Source organism: Myotis nattereri, assembly GCF_964212035.1.
Source record: "Myotis nattereri genome assembly, chromosome: 2".
Taxonomy (NCBI): Eukaryota; Metazoa; Chordata; class Mammalia; order Chiroptera; family Vespertilionidae; genus Myotis; species Myotis nattereri.
The window spans coordinates 82,514,439-82,534,547 of record NC_138076.1 but is presented as its reverse complement, the minus strand read 5'-3'; the positions used below and the strand labels follow the sequence as shown (position 1 = coordinate 82,534,547).

Here is a 20,109-nt window from a genome sequence, read left to right as displayed (position 1 = left end):
TAGCCCTTCCCTTACTCTCAGCCTAGATTTTACTATTTACTTTTATTGGCATACATAATGGAAACAGAGCCTTTAGCTTAAGAATGCCTTAAGGGATGATATAACAGATAGCAAAAGAAGCAACGTCAGCATAAGAAAATTAGTCCCTAAAATCTTTAGGTTTTTTACATGATGGTGGATCCTGAGACGGCAAACAAACAATATTCTAAGGGGAAAGTATTTTATAATTTTGTAACCTCCTTACTAAGAGCAATAATAGGGCCCCTACAGACCCCATTTTATCATTTTTACTAATTATTTGCAGACACCAAAAGAATAATTCTGCAGTGCTGTTGGGCTAGTTGTTTCATAGACCTTCACTAGGACATGACTCTTGCTCTTCACCTCTCCTGCCATTTCCCCTCTGTGTCCCAAAGATGTACGGCCTGTTGTGTGCCTTTAGTCTCCACACTGATCTGGAATGGATATCAGTAAGGCAGGATTTTGTAAACCTCTCATAAGGAGTTTATATTTGTTCCCTTTAGAGTCTTGAAGAGCCTCCTCATGATAAATTAGCTTTGAAAGTGAACTTTGTTGGCCAGTGAGATTTCTATCTCACAAACCTACTGAAGGAATTGAAGAAAAAATTATCCTGGTAAATGATAAATGCACTAGGTTAGTTTGCCAAATATAGGAATATCCAAAATAGCAAACCATAATTATTCCTGATTACTTTATTACAGTAGGATCTCTATAAGCATATTTATAGGATATCCACTTAACAATTATATTTAGATAATACTCCTTTTTGATTGGCATAAAGCATGCAATTGTGGTATTCTTCGGCAGACTTAAATTTAAATCTTAGGAGTACAAAACAGCATCATGGAATGCTTTCCTAGATATGACATTTAGTAATTGTATCACTTTTCTTATGGTAACGTGGTCATTTGTTTCTATAGTTTTACTTAGTCCATATGCTTATTAATATTTTTAGGTACTCTTCAAAAATATATATCTGTACTATAAGCATGCATCTGTTGATATAAATAATGAACTCAGCCCCTGCCGGGTAACTCAATTGTTGGAGAACCATCCCATACACCAAAAGGATACAAGTTCAATTCTGGGTCAGGGCATATACCTAGGTGTCCAGTTGGATACCCCCTTGGGGTGCATACACATATAGGAGGCAACTGATCAGTGTTCCTCTCTCACAGCTCTCCCCCCCCCCCCCACCTTCTTCTCTCTCTAAAATCAGTGAGCATATCCTTGGGTGTGGAAAAAAATAATCATAATAATGAACTATTTTAAAAATTCTAATGCCCTAAGTGTTTCTAGTATAATTGTTCTTAATATTTCTTAGATCTGGCTCTACCCTGATTTGGAAAACAATATGAATTGCTAAGCAGCTGGCACAGCTGGTGAGGAGGTTTCAGGATCCCCAAAACTCCAGATAATGAAATGCCTGCTGGGTCCTAGGTGTTTTGTGCTTTCTTTTGAATGTGGATGTTAGGACAGAAAGATGAAGTTTGGAAAGCAAAAGCTGGTTTTCTGTAACTAATTTTCCACCAAAGTCTCTCAAAATGCTTATCAATAGCAAACTAGCTTAAAATAAACTGCATTAATATGAATGTCAAAATAAACACGGAATGAACTACTTTCTAAGAAATAATTTGTTGCATTTAGCAGATAATTCACTTATTTCTATTATTGAGGAATAGGTTTACTTACTGAAAAATAAAGTATTTAGCATCCTTAATTTATTTTTTAATATATTTTTATTGATTTCAGAGAGAAAGGTAGAGGGAGGGAGGGAGGGAGAGAGAGAGAGAGAGAGAGAGAGAGAGAGAGAGAGAGAGAGAGAGAGAGAAATACCAATGATGAGAGAGAATCATTGATCGGGTGCCTCCTGCACACCCCCTACTGGGGATCGAGCCCACAACCCAGGCAGGTGCCCTTGACCGGAATCGAACCTGGAACCCTTCAGTCCACAGGCCAACACTCTATCCACTGAGCCAAACCAGCTAGGGTCTTAATTTATTTGTAGAAGCATAAAAATTGGAGCCAATTCCCAGTTATTTGATAAAATATTGCTGTGCTTACCATTGTGGTACAATTAGCAAACGGCAAAGGGTTAAAAAAATAATGTGGAAATCCTTCTCTGAATCCAGGTGATTTTCATTACTAATTAAATATAGACTGCTACACTTCAATCACACATTCACTGACAGCAGCCCCTCATTTTGAAGATCAGACCGTTGAGACCCAGAGAATCTCATTAATTTCCCAAAGGGAGCCAAGACTAGAATTCTCATATGCTGAATCCTAATCTGACCCTTTTTCTACCATGATCCTCTCTTTGCCTTAATCACTGCATTCCTGACACAAAAATAGATTCTGCACAATAAAGTTATTGTTATATTTATAACTAGATTTTTAAAAAACAGACTTCCTTTTTAGACCAATTTTAGATTCACAGAAAAATTGAGCATATAGTACAGAGAATTTATATTTATCTCCTGCCCCACACCCCCACACAGGCTTAGCCTCCCACATTATCAACATACCCCAATAGAATGGGACACTTGTTACAATTGATGAGCCTAAATTGACTCATTATCACCCAAAGTCCATAGTTTACATTATGGTTCGCTCTTGGTGGTGTACATTCTATGGACTTGGACAAATGTATAATGACATGTATTCATCATTATAGTATCATACAGAGTATTGCACTGCCCTAAAAGTCCTCTGTGCTCCATCCATTCATCCTTCCCCCAACCCCTGGCAACCATTGATCTTTATACTGTCTCCATAATTTTTCTTTTCCCAGAATATCATATAGGTAGACTCCTACAATATGTAGCTTTTTCAGATTGGCTTCTTTCACTTAATAATATGCATTTAAGTTTCTTCCGTGTCATTTCATGGCTTGAGCAATCATTTCATTTTAGAGCTGAATAATATTCCATTGTCAGGACTTATCCATTTGCCTGCTGAAAGGCATCTTAGTTGCTTCCAAGTTTTGACAGTTATGAATAAAGCTCTATAAACATCTATGTGACGGTTTTTGTGTAGACATAAAGTTTCAAGGAGAACAGTTGCTGGGTTGTATGATAAGAATATGTTTGGTTTTGTAAGAAACTGCCAAACTGTCTTTGAAAGTGGCTGTAGCATTTTGCATTCCCACCAACAATGAATGAGAGTTCCTGTTGCTCCACATTCTTGCCTGCATTTGGTGTTGCAGTGTTTTGGATTTTGACCATTCTAATACATGTGTAGTGGTATTTGATTCTTATTGCAGTTCCCTAATGACGCATGATGTTAAGCATCCTATATAATAAAGAGGTGATATGCAAATTGACCATCATACCATCACACAAGATGGCCACCCCATGTGGTCACAAGATGGCTGCCCCCATGTGGTCACAAGATGGCCACCACAAGATGGCCAGCAAGGGAGGGCAGTTGGGGGCAAACAGGCCAGCAGGGGAGGGCAGTTGGGGGTGATTGAGCCAGCCGGAGAGGGCAGTTGGGGGTGACCAGGCCTGCAGGGGAGGGCAGTTGGGGGGGACCAGGCCTGCAGGGGAGGGCAATTAGGGATGACCAGGCTGGCAGGGAGTGGTTAGGGGGTAATCAGGCAGGCGAGCGGTTGGGAGCCAGCAGTCCTGGATTGTGAGAGGGATGTCCCAGATTGGAGAGGGTGTAGGCTGAGCTGAAGGACACCCCCTCCCCCCCAGTGCACGAATTTCATGCACCGGGCCTCTAGTCCTATATAATAAAAGGCTAATATGCAAATAAACCCAACAGTGGAACAACAGGTCACTATGATGCACACTGACCACCAGAGGGCAGACACTCAATGCAGGAGCTACCCCTTGGTGGTCAGTGTGCTTCTACAGCGGGAGCACCACTGAGCTGACCGACCATCCAGGTGGCCAACCAGCCTGGCAGCAGCCACTCACTCCCTCTCACTCCCTCAGTAGTCCTGTAGGTCCAATCTACAGAGAACAGGCCAGGCACTGACAAACCGGCACCACCAGCACAATCCCGACAATGCTGCTGGCCTCCTGGAAGTCAGCTTTGGGCATTGCAGCTGCTTCCCCTCCCTAGATGCTCTGCAAGGAAGAAACGATATAAAAGTGGCCACCAGGTAGCTCTCAACAGCCGGCACGAATGTCAATGGGATGGATCTCAATCCTGGGCCAGCAATCCTGCCTGCCCAGAGGGCTTATCCTGTCTCCCCCACCTCCCCACCCTACTTGGGACAGGCGCCAGAGGCAGGACTCACGGCTGGCAAGTACTGCTGCAGTGACACAAGCCTCTCCCAATCCGGACTGACTGGGCGCAAGCCCGCAGCAGGTGCAGCGGGGCCAGGATGAGCAGGAGCAGTAGGCAGAAGTGGCAGGTAGCATTGGACCTAGGGACCCCACCCGTGCACGGATTCGTACACTGGGCCTCTAGTCTTTTCATATGCTTCTTTGCCATCTGTATATTTTCTTTAGTAAGGTGTCTCTTCAGATCATTTCCCCATTTTTTTAATCATGTTGTTCATTTTCTTATTGTTGAGTTTTAAGAGTTCTTTGTATATTTTGGATTAACAGTTTTTTATCAGTTATATCCTTTGGAAATATTTTCTCCCAGTCTGTGGCTTGTCTTTTTATTCTCTTGATATTTTTTTTTTTTTAGTAAGATGAAATTTGGTACATATTACATTTGGGGAGGAAAGTAATAGTTGTGTCATCAGTGTGTAGATAAAGAGATCTCAACACTATTCTAGTACTTTGTCTGTAATAGGAAGCCCCTAAAATAGATACTGGCTACCTGAAGCATGGCTTTGTATTTTCAATGACAATGCTGTCACACTGCCACCTTAGATGAAACAGTGAGATGATGATGATGATGATGATGATGATGATGATGATGATACCAGCTAACATAGATTGCCAGGCTCTTTCTCAACTGATTCCATGTAGTAGCTCATTTAGCAAATAACTCATTAAAGTAGAAACTAGTTCTTTGCATTTTAGAAATGAAGACACTGAAATGCCTTCTGGTTAAGTAACTTATTTGAGGTCAGATATCTGATCACGGTGAAGGGAGGATTAGAACCAGGCTGTCTGATTGTAGATAGAGCACATGACCTTAACTACTACTATAGTTTGCATGAATTAAAGTAATTTGGCTATTCTTCCCACTTCTTAATATAAATACAATTCCTGGGCTCCATCCCACTTCCCTATCCTTTATCATTTAACTATCATCTTAATCCACCTGGCATAGTTGTAAGTTATTGTGGGAAAATACTGTGTGGAAATACCATTAGACTTCTAAATATAGATGGTCATCGAGATGTGGGGCACAGAATGTTCACTACTGTTGTTGTCGGCTGTTCCCATTCGCACTATAAGTCACAGAGAACTTGAGTTACAATTTATTTTCCAAAAGGAAGAATTCTGAAGATCGCATTTTCCCTGTGCTTGCAGACAATGTTAACAAGTTCGAACTGATTGTTCTGCTCCCTAATGAATTTTCTAGGAGTACAGTGACCAAAAGTCTGTAAGAAATGCGTCATGCCCTGGCCGGTTTGGCTCAGTGGATAGAGCGTTGGCCTGCGGACTGAAAGGTTCCAGGTTCGATTCCGGTCAAGGGCATGTACCTTAGTTGTGGGCACATACCCAGTGGGAAGTGTGCAGGAGGCAGCTGATCGATGTTTCTCTCTCATCGATGTTTCTAATTCTCTATCCCTCTCCCTTCCTCTCTGTAAAAAAATCAATAAAATATATTTTTTTAAAAAAAGAAAGAAATGTGTCACTATTGCATTTCCAGATATTGTATATTTCTCAAGGGGTTCATTTGCATACTGTTTTCCCATTAGATGTGCTCTGGGTTCATTTTATCATTCCATTTGTTAAAACAATTAAAAAGGAAACAATCCACACAAAGGGCATTTCTTTGTCAGCAGACCAGGAATTGATTCATTTATGAAACTCTTCATGCAGAAGCATTGCTTATTGAAAAGATTCCGAGTGTGTTTCCTGTTATTCACACATAAAGTGTGTCAGGGGCCCTGCAGAACTAATTAAAATAAGGATTTGTGTGTGTGTCATTGTAGGCTAGAGGTAAAGAAAGACAGTGGCTCAGACACCAAGCTACTGGAGAACTCGATGATGCCAAGATCATTGATGGGCTGACTGGAGAGAAAACCATCTACAGACGCCGGGGTGATCTGGAGCCACAAGTAAGTGACAGTGATCGAGTTGCCTCTGATCCACAGAGCTTGGCCTTCTCTATAGACAGCTGCTTTCTTGAGTTGCTGTCCTTGTCAAAACACCACAAACCCTGAATATGGCAACCAAGGAAATTGTATTAAAAAATTAGGAAAAAAATTAATATTTTACTATTTATGATATGATTCAAGATCCCAGCATGCGTCAAGAAATACCAGACAAGCATACTCAACTTGAGTAATTTAAGAACAGTTAATAAGACCATTTACAACAAAAGTAAGGGTCGGGTTTAGGAAATCATAAGGAGATAGTGTGGCACCCAATTGCCGAAAGGCCGGAGGGCGAGAGCTCACTAGAACCAGGAGGGGCAGCCTGACAGGAGCTATGGCCCTCAGAAGAGGGAGAGCCATGGTCCGCAGTACAGAAGGGACTGAGGTACCCTCTGATCCGGTGCCTCCCATCAGCAGAGCCCACCTGGACGCCAGCAGCCCAGGGAGAGGATAGTGCTATCCTTGCAGATCAGCCCCCAGGATGCGGAGCAGGGAGCACCAGAGGGAACTGAGGACCCTTGGAGTCTGAATCCCAGAGGCTCATGCAAATGGAAACACTAGAGTAGTCTTGGTGGTTTTCTATTGCTCTGCTCCTTTAAAGATCTGTGTCCAACCTATGACTGAAGAAAATTTTAGAAAGGGAGCGATTTTCCTTTATATAACTCTAATGTAAATATATGTAAAGCTTTGGATAGTCATAATATTAAAATATTTTCAAAACAATGGCAATAAGGTGAAACATTGAGTTTCTTGGCGGGCCTTGTGCCTCCCTTTATCCCTGAATGACCAGAACTATTGAATAGCCACTGTGAGCTGGGGGAGCAGGGACTGGTAGGGAGAGGGAGTCACTTACTCCATTTAAAAGTTTATTCAGAGTATCGTTGGGTAACTTGGGGAGTTCTCCTATGTCACTGGTGTAAGTCAACAGCCACTGTCTTTACTGACTCACGGTGGCCAGCAGATGTGTTTAGACACATGTGAAGTTGTGAGTGACCCTGGAAGCACGCGTGGCACTGCTCTTCATGCTGACTCCACACATGTTTGAGGAATACGTTTAATTTGTCTCAAACCATTACACTAATACCCACAATATTTTCTTGAAATTATTAACTCTACTCATTAGTTTTCACACACGTCAGCAAATATATAATTATAGAATAGTCTGGAATTTTTCTTCTTCTTTTTTTTTTTCTTGTAAGTAAACTAAAAAAAATGCTTTCATTTTTTATTCTGAAAATTGCCAGGCATGAGTCCAAAATCAAACTGAAACTCAGGAGAGTTTCACATTTTAATTGACAGTTGTTGCTAAACAGCAGTTAGATGTTACTTTTATGTCTTTAAATGCCAAGGAGAGTAAGGAGAAGTAGTAATTCAGAAACTGGAAGGAAGAGAAGACCCGAAGCTTAGTAAAGACAAAGGCACTGAAGAAAATTCAGTGACACCCCTCTCACAGAACCTGTTTTAGGAGTCTGGCTTTTTTTGTGTGTGGACTCTGTGGAAAATGATTTTCAGATCATTACACATCAGGTACAAGTAAAATTCATGGGGCTTCCACAATAGCTCCATCTTGCTGGAGTAACTGAGTCTGAGGCATGACGTGAAAATGGCATGTTGGGGCTTCTATCTTCCCAGAATATAGAAGACGGCGTCAGCTACATTAAGGCAGTTTACTAGACTAGGTCAGGTCTTGAAAGGACTGTATATTCCAAAGGAAAATCTTTCCCATATGGTCCGACTACCAGCACAAGTTTGAAATCCCATTTAATGAAATACAACCTGGAGGTGCCTTTGCTGGTCAGCCGTGTGCAGCACTGAGCCCAGGGCTCACCTGCCTTCCTCGTGGCTGGTACTCCGGGGCCTGTGTGAGATGCCCAGAACTGCGGCCAGCGACGGTTTTCTGGTTCACAAGACTTCTGTTGTATCCGCCCTTAGGTGGGAAGCCCCCAACAGAAACCCAAGCGTCTGCGCCTGGTGGTGGATGTGTCTGGCAGCATGTACCGCTTTAACGGCGTGGATGGCCGGCTGGAGCGCTCCATGGAGGCTGTGTGTATGGTAATGGAAGCCTTCGAGAACTATGAAGAGAAGTTCAAGGTAATGGCATGAACTAGGATGGTAGAGGCATCACTTACCATGCCTGCCCAAAAGGCAGCCCCGAGTTAGGGCATGATGATGGATAGGTAGATGCAGGCTCTACCCAGAGCGGACAGAAATCTTCATCTTCATCAGTTCACGTATCAACATAGAGAACGTGAGCCTCTGGTTTTCTCTGCTGTAATAATAAAAACATGATAATGCCAGAATTTGAAGGAGCACTTACTACAGAAGAAAGCACTGAACCCTTCCAAGTTGTGTGATACTGGCCATAATGTTAGCGGGGAGGAGAAAAGCAGGCACTTAGAAGAACCACAAGACGCTTCCCCACATTTCTCAGAGCCGCCTTCCTCATTCCAGCTTCCCCACCCCCATTCTTGCCCATCACCAACCAGGCAGCCTCCGAGGTTGGGTGCACCTCAAAGTATGCTGTTCCCAGCACAGCTTTGCCTCTCCACTTGGGCGACCATTACACAGTAGCAGGTGTCTCCCCAGCTGACAACGAAGATGGTAACCCTGGGAGACGTGCAGCCTCCATCCAATTGTTCCCATCCTGCTGTTGCTCAGTGGGCTCTGCATCCTCCTGCAGAGTCTGAGCACTAGAAGGGGTCCCCTGGAGCTGGGTTACTGCCTGAGAGGCGCCCATCGATCCTCTCTCGCTTTGCAAGCCACAGAGAGCATTCACACTCCAGCCCTTTCCAGAGCAAGTAGCTGTGAATCGGAAGTTCAGGTGAAGGAAATGGTGCATGTGCAGACATGTGTGAGGGCTACACAGGCTGTCCATAGACATGCTAGATTGTATTCTGGATCAGGTATGTCCCTCAGATATCATTGAGCTTAGGTCATTATTTGGCTGGACATCCCACCCAGACTTCAGGATTGCTGGGTGTTAGTGGACACAGCAAGAATAGCGAAACCCATCGCCCCATTTACTGTAGGCCAATTTGTGAGGCTCGGAGTCTCCCAGGGCCCCTGGTCTGATGCTCTACGTGAGAGATTCCCCTTAGAATTAAATAGCAGGGAAAAGGAATGCTCTGTGTGGCCAAGCTCTGTAGAGCACAGGATACAAATACAAATAGAGCATGGACTTTCACTGGGAGTATAGGTTTGTTTCCTTTAAAGAAGTGGAATGCATTTTCCCTATGGAACCATTGAAGATTCCCACTTGTTTTCATTGCCAGGAAGCTCAGAGCTAAAATCAAAGACCAGCCATGACCCTTCCTTATGTCTTACAGCTTGCAGACCGGTGTTCAGCTTTTCCTTCCTTTGACCCTCCCTCCCTTTAGATATACCTTTTCCTTGATTTTGATATTTTACTTTTTATGGATTTACATAAAATGTTTATTTTTTAATATATGTTTTTATTGATTTCAAAGAGAGGAAGGGAGAGGAAAAGTGGTACTTAGGCGAGTGTCTGGAGGGAAGGGGTAGGGGCAGGATAGGGAAGGCATACTCAAGTCCTGTCCTGCAGATGCCTCATCATGCCCATGGACTTCAGAATTGGGGTTGCCTCACAGGTTTACTGGCATTTCCTCCTTCCTCAGACAGGAAGCAGACGCAGAAACATTACGGGCTTTTCCCAGTCGGAAGGCTAACTGGAGACAGGGTGGGATGGAGTCCAGGACTCCTCTGTTTCTCCCCCCCCCCCCTTTTTTTGTTTTGTTTTGGTTTGGTTTGGGTTTTTTTGGTTTTTTTTTGTTTTTGTTTTTGTTTTTTTATATTTTATTGATTTTCTACAGAGAGGAAGGGAGAGAGATAGAGAGCTAGAAACATCGATGAGAGAGAAACATCGATCAGCTGCCTCCTGCACATCCCCCACTGGGGATGTGCCTGCAACCCAGGTACATGCCCTTGACCAGAATCGAACCTGGGACCTTTCAGTCCGCAGGCCGACGCTCTATCCACTGAGCCAAACCGGTTTCGGCTTGTTTTGTTTTTAAACTGTCCTCTTTACTTCTCAACTTTTGAAAAATTTTAAACTGACAAAAGAGTTGAAAGAAGAGTAAAATTAACACCGATATGCCCCCACTTAGATTCACCAATTGTTATTAATTCCCCTCTTTGCTTTGTGTTTCCCTCTAAATATATATACTCAAATATATATACTTAACCCCACACCCTGAGTCATTTGAAAGAAAATTATAAACACCACAATGCTTTACCTCTAAATACTTTATTCTGCTTCTCCTAAGACTAAGGGCATTCCCTAAGCAGCCTCACTACAATGATCACATCTAAGGAACTATCAATGACTTCATAACATCTTCCAATATCTAATCTAAAATTCATTTTCCCAACTATCCCAAAGGTGTCTTTTCTACTTGTTCCCCTCCACACACACACACAACCCAGGATCCAGTCAAAGCCCACACCTTATTCTTGGTTGTAATGTCTCGTTAGCCTCTTTCAATCTGGAACAGCCGTCACCAAGGCCACTCAGTTTTTCATGAAGGTCACTGTCTCGAGAGTCCAGACCAGTTGTCTGTAGAATGTCCTTCATTCTAGATTTGACCAGCTCTTTTCTAATAGCGCCATTTACCTTGTCCCAGAGTCCCCTGTATCACCAGAATCCTAACAGGCTTTCCCCCCATGCCAGATACACTGGGGACGTTGCTTAATATTCCCGCCACCCCTGCCAACATATATCTAAGACTTTGAGTGGCCACAGGCCACCCAATCTCTGCTGGGGCTGTCCAGGTCTCCTTTGTAGAGGGTGCAAAGGGGGTGGATTTGGGGCATCTTCTCAGAGACATTTGATGCATGCACATCAGTGGCAGCATAGCATTCTCCTCTGCTCTGTGTCCTTCCATCACATGATCATGTTCAACTCATTTCATCCCTCTGTGCTTTCATTTTCTCTTGTGAAAGAAGCATAAGAACTAGAATAACTCATGAAGGCATGGAATTTACTCAGCAATATAAAGTGATGCATGAGCAAAAGACAGTTTTAGGAGTTCCTGGTGAAAATGTATATTCCAGAACCCAGGATGGCCCTGCATGTGGTGTCTCGGAATTCAGAGCTGTGCTCTGAGACCCCATCCAGCCCCAGACAGTTCTTCATGGCGTTCCTGCAGTTGTCCCTCTGCCGTGAAGGTGTCTAGTCTGAATTTGCTTTGAAAGTGTCAGAAGCCACAGTCCTGGCCAGTGATCTGGACTCTGCCGTGAAACCTCTCTCTTGGCCTCTGCTGTGTGTTTTGTTTGGCTTGGGCTCAGCTCCTGGGCGCTGGGTCATTACAGTCCAGGAGGCTCATTAGAGTCAGCGCATGTTTTATTCTGCCTCAGCACGACCCAGGCCAAGCCACAGGGACCCTGGAGCAGGAGTGACTGAGCAGGAAAGGGAATTCAGTGGCGGGACCCATTTCAGAGCCATGGGGGGTTTTAAAGTTCCTCGTAATTGTTCTACCAACGGAATTGAGTTCTCTGGGACAGCGTTTACGTTAGGTCACCGAAGACAGGAGCAAGATTATTTGCTAATAATCAGCACAAACTCCTCTAATCTTACCATCAGCAGAGTTTTTAAACACGAGAGTGAGAAGTACAAGGTAACAGTTTGTGAACCATTTTATTTACGTCAGGAAGATTTCTTTTCTTATCTTTATCCCAGTGTGGGCTTGTGATTTCTCCACGCCCCCGGGAATGTTTCACCATAATTTTAAATTAGGCCTCTTCTTCAAAAGCTCTTAGTGCCTTAATTTTTTTTCTTCAAAGTATTCAATAACACCAAAACTTAGCTGACTGATTCTGCACAGAACACTCAAATAGTGACACCAGAAAGCAGATTTATTTAGTTATTGACAACTTGGATTTTTTGGGGGGAAAGTACTAAAATTTATTGTTTTTGTGGAGACATATAAACCATATTCTAAGGCCATGGTTTCCTAGCAGTCTAACAAAGATCCCTGGGAGGGTGGTGGGCAAGGGTGAGTGGCAACTTCTATTTCTTCCCTCTCCCTCCCCAATTCAGCCCAAACAATTCCACTCATATTAATAGTACCCAGTTTCACAGTCTGGGCTTTTGCGCAATATTTCATGTGGAGAAGGAGTTCCACTGCTTAAAAAAAAAATTTAAGGTAGAAAACCACTATTCTAGCCCTAACCGGTTTGGCTCAGTGGATAGAACGTCGGCCTGCGGACTGAAGGGTCCCAGGTTTGATTCCGGTCAAGGGCATGTACCTTGGTTGCAGGCACATCCCCAGTAGGGAGTGTACAGGAGGCAGCTGATCAATGTTTCTCTTTCATCGATGTTTCTAACTCTCTATCCTTCTCCCTTCCTCTGTGTAAAAAAATCAAGTATATTTGTATATATATATGAAAACCACTATTCTAGGGCCAATACTGGATTGTGATTTCTTTTTGGAAACAGGTTTATCAGTTCTCAGTTTGGTTTAGATTATTCAAACCCTGAACAGGAAAAAATAAGACACAGGTGTTCCTATGACTAAGTGAAGCAGGCTTTTTACTCCATTTCTTGGGTGTACCATTGAATTTTCATAGAACCTTGGGGATAGGAATGACCTTGAAAATTATTTTTAAACTCTTCGTTTTACAGATGAGAAAATAAAGACCAGAGAGGGTAAATGCTTTGTCCAGGAAACACAGCAGGACTCCTGGCCCCCACATCAGGGCTCTTTCTTAGTTGGTGTTTTATCCCCGTTTATTCCCGCCCAATAGGTGTTTTTACAAAGCTGTAAGTCAGGAGCTGTACCATTCACATAAAGTATCTTCTTCTCCCCTTAACACTTCATCATCCCAAGGAGGTATAATAGGCACTTTTCTCAAAAGTATCTTGATTAGAAAGATGGGGTTAACTTACAGAAGGATATGGAAAGATATGACTCACAAACCAACACCTGCTGGGAAAATTCTTTCTATCAAAAACAGTTGTGTCTTTTCCCCATGCGTCGGAAATATTTCACACATTTAGAAGTAGAAACCAATTGTCCTATCAGGCTCAGGATTTGAATAAATTCTTATTGCCATATGCAGATAGGACCAAAGAAGGGTGTGCAGACTTCTCTGAAGTTAAACAAGAATTTGGAATTGATTCAATTGTTGATGTAGCATTGGCCAAGCCAACTGTTGGTGGCAGCGGGAATGGCACCAGGTGTGAGACTGGTGGGATGAGACTGGACCTGAGTTCAGCAGCGTTGGTACTTGAGTTCTGGCTAGGAAAGAATTCAAAGCCAAGACTCAAACTATAAGAGAACATTTATTTGGAAAATCACAGGGGTAGAAGTAATTTGTAAAAGAAATGGCCTTAGAAACAAATAGAGGCAAAGGAAGGCCCTTGGAGCTTAGAAGTGAGGAAGGTGAAGGTGAGGCTCCTGGGGGATGCGGGAAAGGGAAAGGTGCGGGAGTGGTCCCAGGAGGGGGAGCAGGTTGGGTCCTCCTCCTAAGGGTTTTAAGGGTGGAGATTTAGAGGAGGTCCCAGGGGAAGATCTCAATTCAGCAGCTTTCAAGGTGTGTCCTTTCAGGGTCTGGGTCTCCACTGAATGATTGGTCGGGGTCAGGGCAGGCGGTCATTGTTCAATGCAGCTGGTCTTGAGGTCTGCCTTGGCGCTGCTTGTCTGATGGTGCTGCCTTTCTGGGCCTGAAGCTGAAACACACCTGAGGCCCAGATGTTATCTCTAGGGAGGAAAGGTCAGGGGGTTTAAACCACATGGCCAGCAATATGTTAGGGGAGGAAAGGTCACCCTGGGGATGAAGTCCTGCCCTACAGTTGTCCATTGCTAGGTACCCACCCAGAGCCTTCCACCCTGGTGACCTTCTATACCTGGCCCTGGCCCATCGCCCTTGCTCTGCTCATGTCTGTCTAACTGCCCACCACACAACCATTCAAAAAGCTAAGTAGAGATAGGGCAGGGGAGGAGTTAGGGAATGGTTATTTCTTGATAACCATTGGATTTAAAGTCAAAGCACCTGGGTTTCGGTTCCACCTCTGACAATACTAGATCTCTGACCTGAAGCAGGTCTGTTAATCTCTCTGAGCATCAGTTTCTTCATTTGTGAAATGAGGTTAATAATGCCTGCCTCAAAGGTTATGGAGAGAATCAACATGAGATGAGATATGTAGAAGCACTTTGTAAACTAGTAAGAACTCTACAAATGTTGACGTTATAGTCATTAAAAGCATAGCCCTATCTTTTCATCGACCCTGTGAGGTTAGGTAAAACCACCTAACAGAGATTATCCCTACTGTCAGAGAGGTGACGTGATTTACAAACATCTAGTGTTAGAGGTCATCTAAATCAGCATTATTTACAAGGTAGAAACAAGATTTGGAAAGGTTAAGTGACTTGACCGAGGTCAAAAAGCTTGTTAATGTCGGAGCTAAGTGTAGAATCCTTGACCTGCAGAACATTAATCTTCTCTGATATGAAGAAGTTGAGCTAGCTAACACTGAAGACTATTGGCTCGCTAACACTGTGGTGTTCTGCTGCCCACCGTCAGTAGTGCTATCTTGGAAGGGTGTGTTTGGATTTCTAGAAGGAGGTTAGAATTTCACATGTCAGTCTTCAGAAATAGCTTCAGATGATGGTCTCATACCTACTTATAATGTGGATGCGTAATAAAGCATAGCCCTCCTAAAGTTAGCAAATGATTATCCTTCTCTCGACTTAAACACAAACCTCATTCATAAAAAATGCTGACAGCTCTTCACTCTAAGCAGAGCTTACTTTGCAGTCTAAGTATTATAAATCATCCTTCATATTTGATGATAAATCTTTGTGTCCTAAATCTAAAAACATGAAACTCAGCATGTTTTTATTTGTAATACTTTTCTCTAAATAAATGAGATTTTCAAAAGAAAGTATAGCAAAAGGGCATTTAAACAAGTTTTGAAAGCAAATAAGTATTCAAATTATTCTTCTCTAATTGAGGTTTTTCTTTACTACTGTGGTTTATTATTTATGTTGGGTGCTAAATGTAAGACCCCACAAGGATTTTAGGGATGCTATGAAAAATGCAGAAATCATGATCATAAAAATTTTGAGCTACTCAAAAAAAGTTAAAATCTAAACGTTGGGTGCTTCAATAATGACAGTGAGGTATTGTTCAGTGACTCCTGTGACTGACGCATGCTTGAGACCCTGTCCAGTCTGATTTGGCAATTGTCACAGCAGGAACCAGGGCAGGTGAATGGCAGAATCAGGAGTTAGAGAATGGAAATGAGTGAGTTTATATACTTTTCCTTTAACCCAGTTTTGAGGATTGGCAAATTCCTGCCTGTAACCGTGTTGGGATCCTTGGATAGCAGATAATAGATAATTACGACATAGAAAGTCTTGTTTTAATGGAAGCTCAGCATGATCTACAGTAACACTAAGGAGTGTTCCACATTTGATATCCTTTGGATTCCTCTCAAGCATTTTACTTCCTTTGGGCACAGAATAATCCCCAAGCCCATCTGAAAGATGAGAACCAGGGTCTGTAAGTCATTTTATAAGCCCTATCCTATCCCTTAGGTGTGTCTTCCCAGCACTGGAATGCTAATGAGGCATAAACAAAAGCAGGTCCTTCTGCAAATAGCACTTTCCCTACCACAAATAACAAAAGGAAGGAGGGAAAGGGGGAAGGGAGAGGAAAGGAAGGGGTAAGAAAGGGAGTTCCTCAACCCATTTATCTTTAACTCATTTACCTGAAAAAGTATGATAGATAGATGATAGATAGATAGATAGATAGATAGATAGATAGATAGATGATAGATAGATCAGTCAAATGATAGATGGATAGTTACTGAAATGCTTCTGAAGTATTTAATCAGCTAGGGCAGCCCTGGGCAAACTACGGCCAGCGGGCCGGATACGGCCCGTTTGAAATGAATAAAACTAAAAAAGAAAAAGACCGTACCCTTTTATGTAATGATGTTTACTTTGAATTTATATTAGTTCACACAAACACTCCATCCATGCTTTTGTTCCGGCCCTCCGGTCCAGTTTAAGAACCCATTGTGGCCCTCGAGTCAAAAAGTTTGCCCACCCCTGAGCTAGGGTCTGGGTTTGATAAAGAGCATCCAACAACTCATTTGACTGCTCTTTGTTTGATCATTAACTAGCAGCTGCAGTGACCAGTTATGACAAACCTGTGAGCAGACCACCTGGTCAAATATTTATTTATACAGTCTCATCTATGGTCATCTGATTAGTAAGACTTTGACCTTCAGGTAAAAGGGAGGAAAAGGTTGATATATTTATAGTCCTCTTACCTCAGCCAAACAAGAGGAACTTACTTCTGTTTCAAGGAGCTGACTTATCCCCTCATGTAGGACCCTGTTTAACAGGTTGTTTCACCAGCCCTGCAATGAAAGCAGCCTGTGGCACCTTCTCAGCAGGACTTGGCCTAAAACCCCTTCTGCTGTGACCATTGTCCAGTCAGACATTTCAGGGTCTGGAGCATGTTCCCTGGAGGAATCATGCCAAAACTTTCCACATCCTCACTCTGAGCATGTGGGAGACCCTAGGCGGACATATACTGAAGCTGGTAATCTCCTACCCTTGTCCAGAACAGTACAGATTTTAAGTTTCAAATTTTATTTGTTACCATTTCAATACATTGATAGCAAATTATACTAATGAGTATAGTATAGTTTTTTTTACATATGGAATTTATTGCATCCTTAGAAAGTATTTATTGTCAAGCTTTTAAAATATAGGGTGTCACAAAAAAAATAATACATACATTTTCAATAATTATAAGGCAATGTTTATTAAAAATACATTTCATTGCCTGGCCAGTGTGGCTCAGTGGTTGAGCATCAACCTATGAACCAGGAGGTCACAGTTCAATTCCTGGTCAGGGCACATGCCTGGGTTGCAGGCTTGATCCCCAGTAGGGGGCATGCAGGAGGCAGCTGATTGATTATTCTCATCATTGATGTTTCTATCTCTCTCCCTCTCTGAAATCAATAAAAATGTATTTTTAAAAATACATTTCCTTTTCAAAATTGAGCTATCAGCTGCTAAGGTGTGTATACATTTTGGTGGGACACCTTGTATATTGGTAAATTTCCCTCATAATTATTTTGTATCATTCTTTGTGTTAAAAAATATTTTTTAAAACCAGGCAAGGAATAATCTCCCAGCCCCCTGTCCAAGGCTCCACTCTGGGCCTGCTCTGACCATGCCCCTCCAGTGAGGTGAAGAGTCTGTGCAGCCAAGGGGACGTGCCCACTGAGAGCTAATTTCTAAATCAGGCTCATGGTTCCTGGAATCCCAGCTATCCTGCTTCCAGGGCCTATGTGGACCTCTTCCATCTCTCCTCAGGTCCATCTTCCTCAGGCACACTGACCAATGGTGTGAGCACCAGGTTTGATGGATGGCCAGTGGACCACTGTATGGGGTGGGGGGGGGGGGACGGGTGATGGTGTGTGGATAGGAGGGCTGGATATCCACATGGTGCAGGGGAGGTGCCTTGTGATGTGGGACAGAGTCAACTGTAGAAAGAAAAGGTGATGGGCTGCAAGCCAGGGCCTTGCACTGCCCATACCATGATGTTCTTTCAGAGAACTTCAAGGAGTCCAAATATTGACCCTAGCTTTCCAGGCCATTATATATATACACTAGAGGCCTGTGCACGAAATTCATGCACAGGGGTTGGGGGTCCCCCAGCCCAGTCTGCCCCCTCTCACAGTCAGGAGCCCTCAGTGTATGTCCTGCTGACAGCTTAGGCCCACTCCCCACAGGGGATCCACAGTCTGGCAGCAGAGGCTCGGAGCAGTCGCCGTGTGTGTGTGTGTGTGTGTGTGTGTGTGTGTGTGTGTGTCCCCGCTGGGGCCTGCCCCCAGCCACACCGTGGAGGCTTGGAGCAGCACCCCTCTGTGTTGATCTCTCAGGCTCCTGGCCGCGCCTGCATGTTGTTCTCTCCCTTGAGCGGCAGCCAGGGTGGGCAGGAAGCTTGGCTTCCTCCATCGCTGGGGGCAACTGAAGCCTCCAGCTCCATGGCCGCTTGGCTTCTCCGCTGCCGCCACAGCGAGGCTTGGCTTCTCCCCTCCTGCGCTGCAGCCTCAGCAGAGAAGCCAAGCCTCTTCAGTCTTCAGTCTTCAGTCTTCAGTCTTCACTCGGAGCCAGAGCCTTCAGTTTTCTCTCCCCGCCTGTGTATGCAAATTAACTGCCATCTTTGTTGGGTTAATTTGCATACTCATCTGATTGGCTGGTAGCTGAGTGACACCAATTTGCATGTTTCTCTTTTATTAGTGTAGATACTAGAAGCCCAGTGCACAAAATTCATGGATGGGGGGTGTCCCTCAGCCCAGCCTGCACCCTCTCCAATCGGGGACCCCTCAGGGGATGTCCTACTGCCAATTTAGGCCTGATCTTTGCAATCAGGGACCACTGGCTCCTAACTGCTCACCTGCCTGCCTGCCTGATGCCCCTAACTGCCCCCTGCCTGCCTGATGGCCCCTAACTGCCTCTGCCTGCCTGCCTGATGCCCCTAACTGCCCCCTGCCTGCCTGGTCGCCCCTAACCACCTCTGCTTCAGCCCCTGCCACCGTGACTTTGTCTGGAAGAACGTCCGGATAGATGTCCAGATGATGTCCTGTCTGATTAGCATATTACCCTTTTATTAGTATAGATTTATTACAGCCCAAATATTTATGCATCCTATATGAGCCTTCATTGTCCTTTCCAATTGTGCATTTATCTTGTCTACTCCTGTTCTCTCTGCCTCCCTTTTACTCTCAGAAAAAGGAGTATCCTTCCCCCTTTTCCAAACGACCCTCTGACTATGAACCTGAGCTCCTTCTAATACCTCCACTCTGGGCCTGTGAAACACAAACACCTCTCCCCCAACAGCCCTCCATGTGCTGCTCTAATTCTCTTTTTATACAACAACCTTTTATTGAAGTTGTCCCCCAAAAGTCACCATTGATTCTGGTGCCCAGAAGTCATTAGTCATCTCTCCTTGATGACATGGTTAGTGTAACCCAGTGCCATTGCACAACCACTTCCCGAAACCCTGCACTCCCGTGCCCCGGGCTACGGCCTGCTCTGGCCCTGCTCCCTCCACTCTCACTCAGCTCTGAGTCTTTCTTCCACTCCACCAGGGAGGATGCTCCCCAGGTTTCCAGGGAAGGGCCCACTGCTCTTCTCTTTCTGTATAGTCACCCTTGGCAGTCATGTGTCTCCCTCCTGGGGAGACAGCCACATCTCTGAATGCATTAAATAGATTTCCTCTCTGATGCCTCCCCAAATGCATGATTTCAGCATGTCTGAAATGGAATCCATCTTCCCCAATAACCTAATCACCTTCTGACTTCCCATTTATACATAAAAATTATTTCAATGGGAATTTTTTTCCTACTTTTCATTTTAAACACAATGGTTTCAGTTATATTATGGGTTGTTTTTTGTCAGCTAGCTTAAGCTAACCACCATTTTTTACATGATTGCTCGTGCGGGGGCGGGGGGGGAGATATATTCCAACTTATAAACAGTTTATTTGTAAAAAGAATGTACCTCACACGGGAAAGGGAATTTCCCTATTGCCTTAACTTGATTGCAGACATTTTTAAAGCATTTGTGCAGTAGACACACCAGATACACTCATGGATGCTGAAATTCAAAGGTGAATAAGATACGGGCTCACCTTCCAAGAACTCACCAGTTAATAAAAAGGAAGACATGTAAAGAGATAGTTGCATTCCCCCATACACCTACAGAAGTGTGTTACATATAGTAAGAGTTCCAAAGACAGCTGTTGATTAATGCAGTTGGTAAACAGAAGTAGTGATTCTTAAGCATTTTGTGTCATAGTAC

At 43.7% G+C, this 20,109-nt stretch overlaps 1 protein-coding gene across 1 annotated transcript in view; it reads left to right on the top strand.

Annotated features, from left to right (window-relative positions):
• Nucleotides 1-20,109, top strand: part of VWA8 (von Willebrand factor A domain containing 8) — a 392,708-nt gene that overhangs the window by 366,072 nt on the left and 6,527 nt on the right. Inside the window, exons 41-42 of the mRNA XM_081082746.1 lie at nt 6,098-6,223; nt 8,195-8,353. Of these exons, the coding sequence (XP_080938872.1) occupies nt 6,098-6,223; nt 8,195-8,353 (285 nt within the window). The remainder of the gene's footprint in view (nt 1-6,097; nt 6,224-8,194; nt 8,354-20,109) is intronic.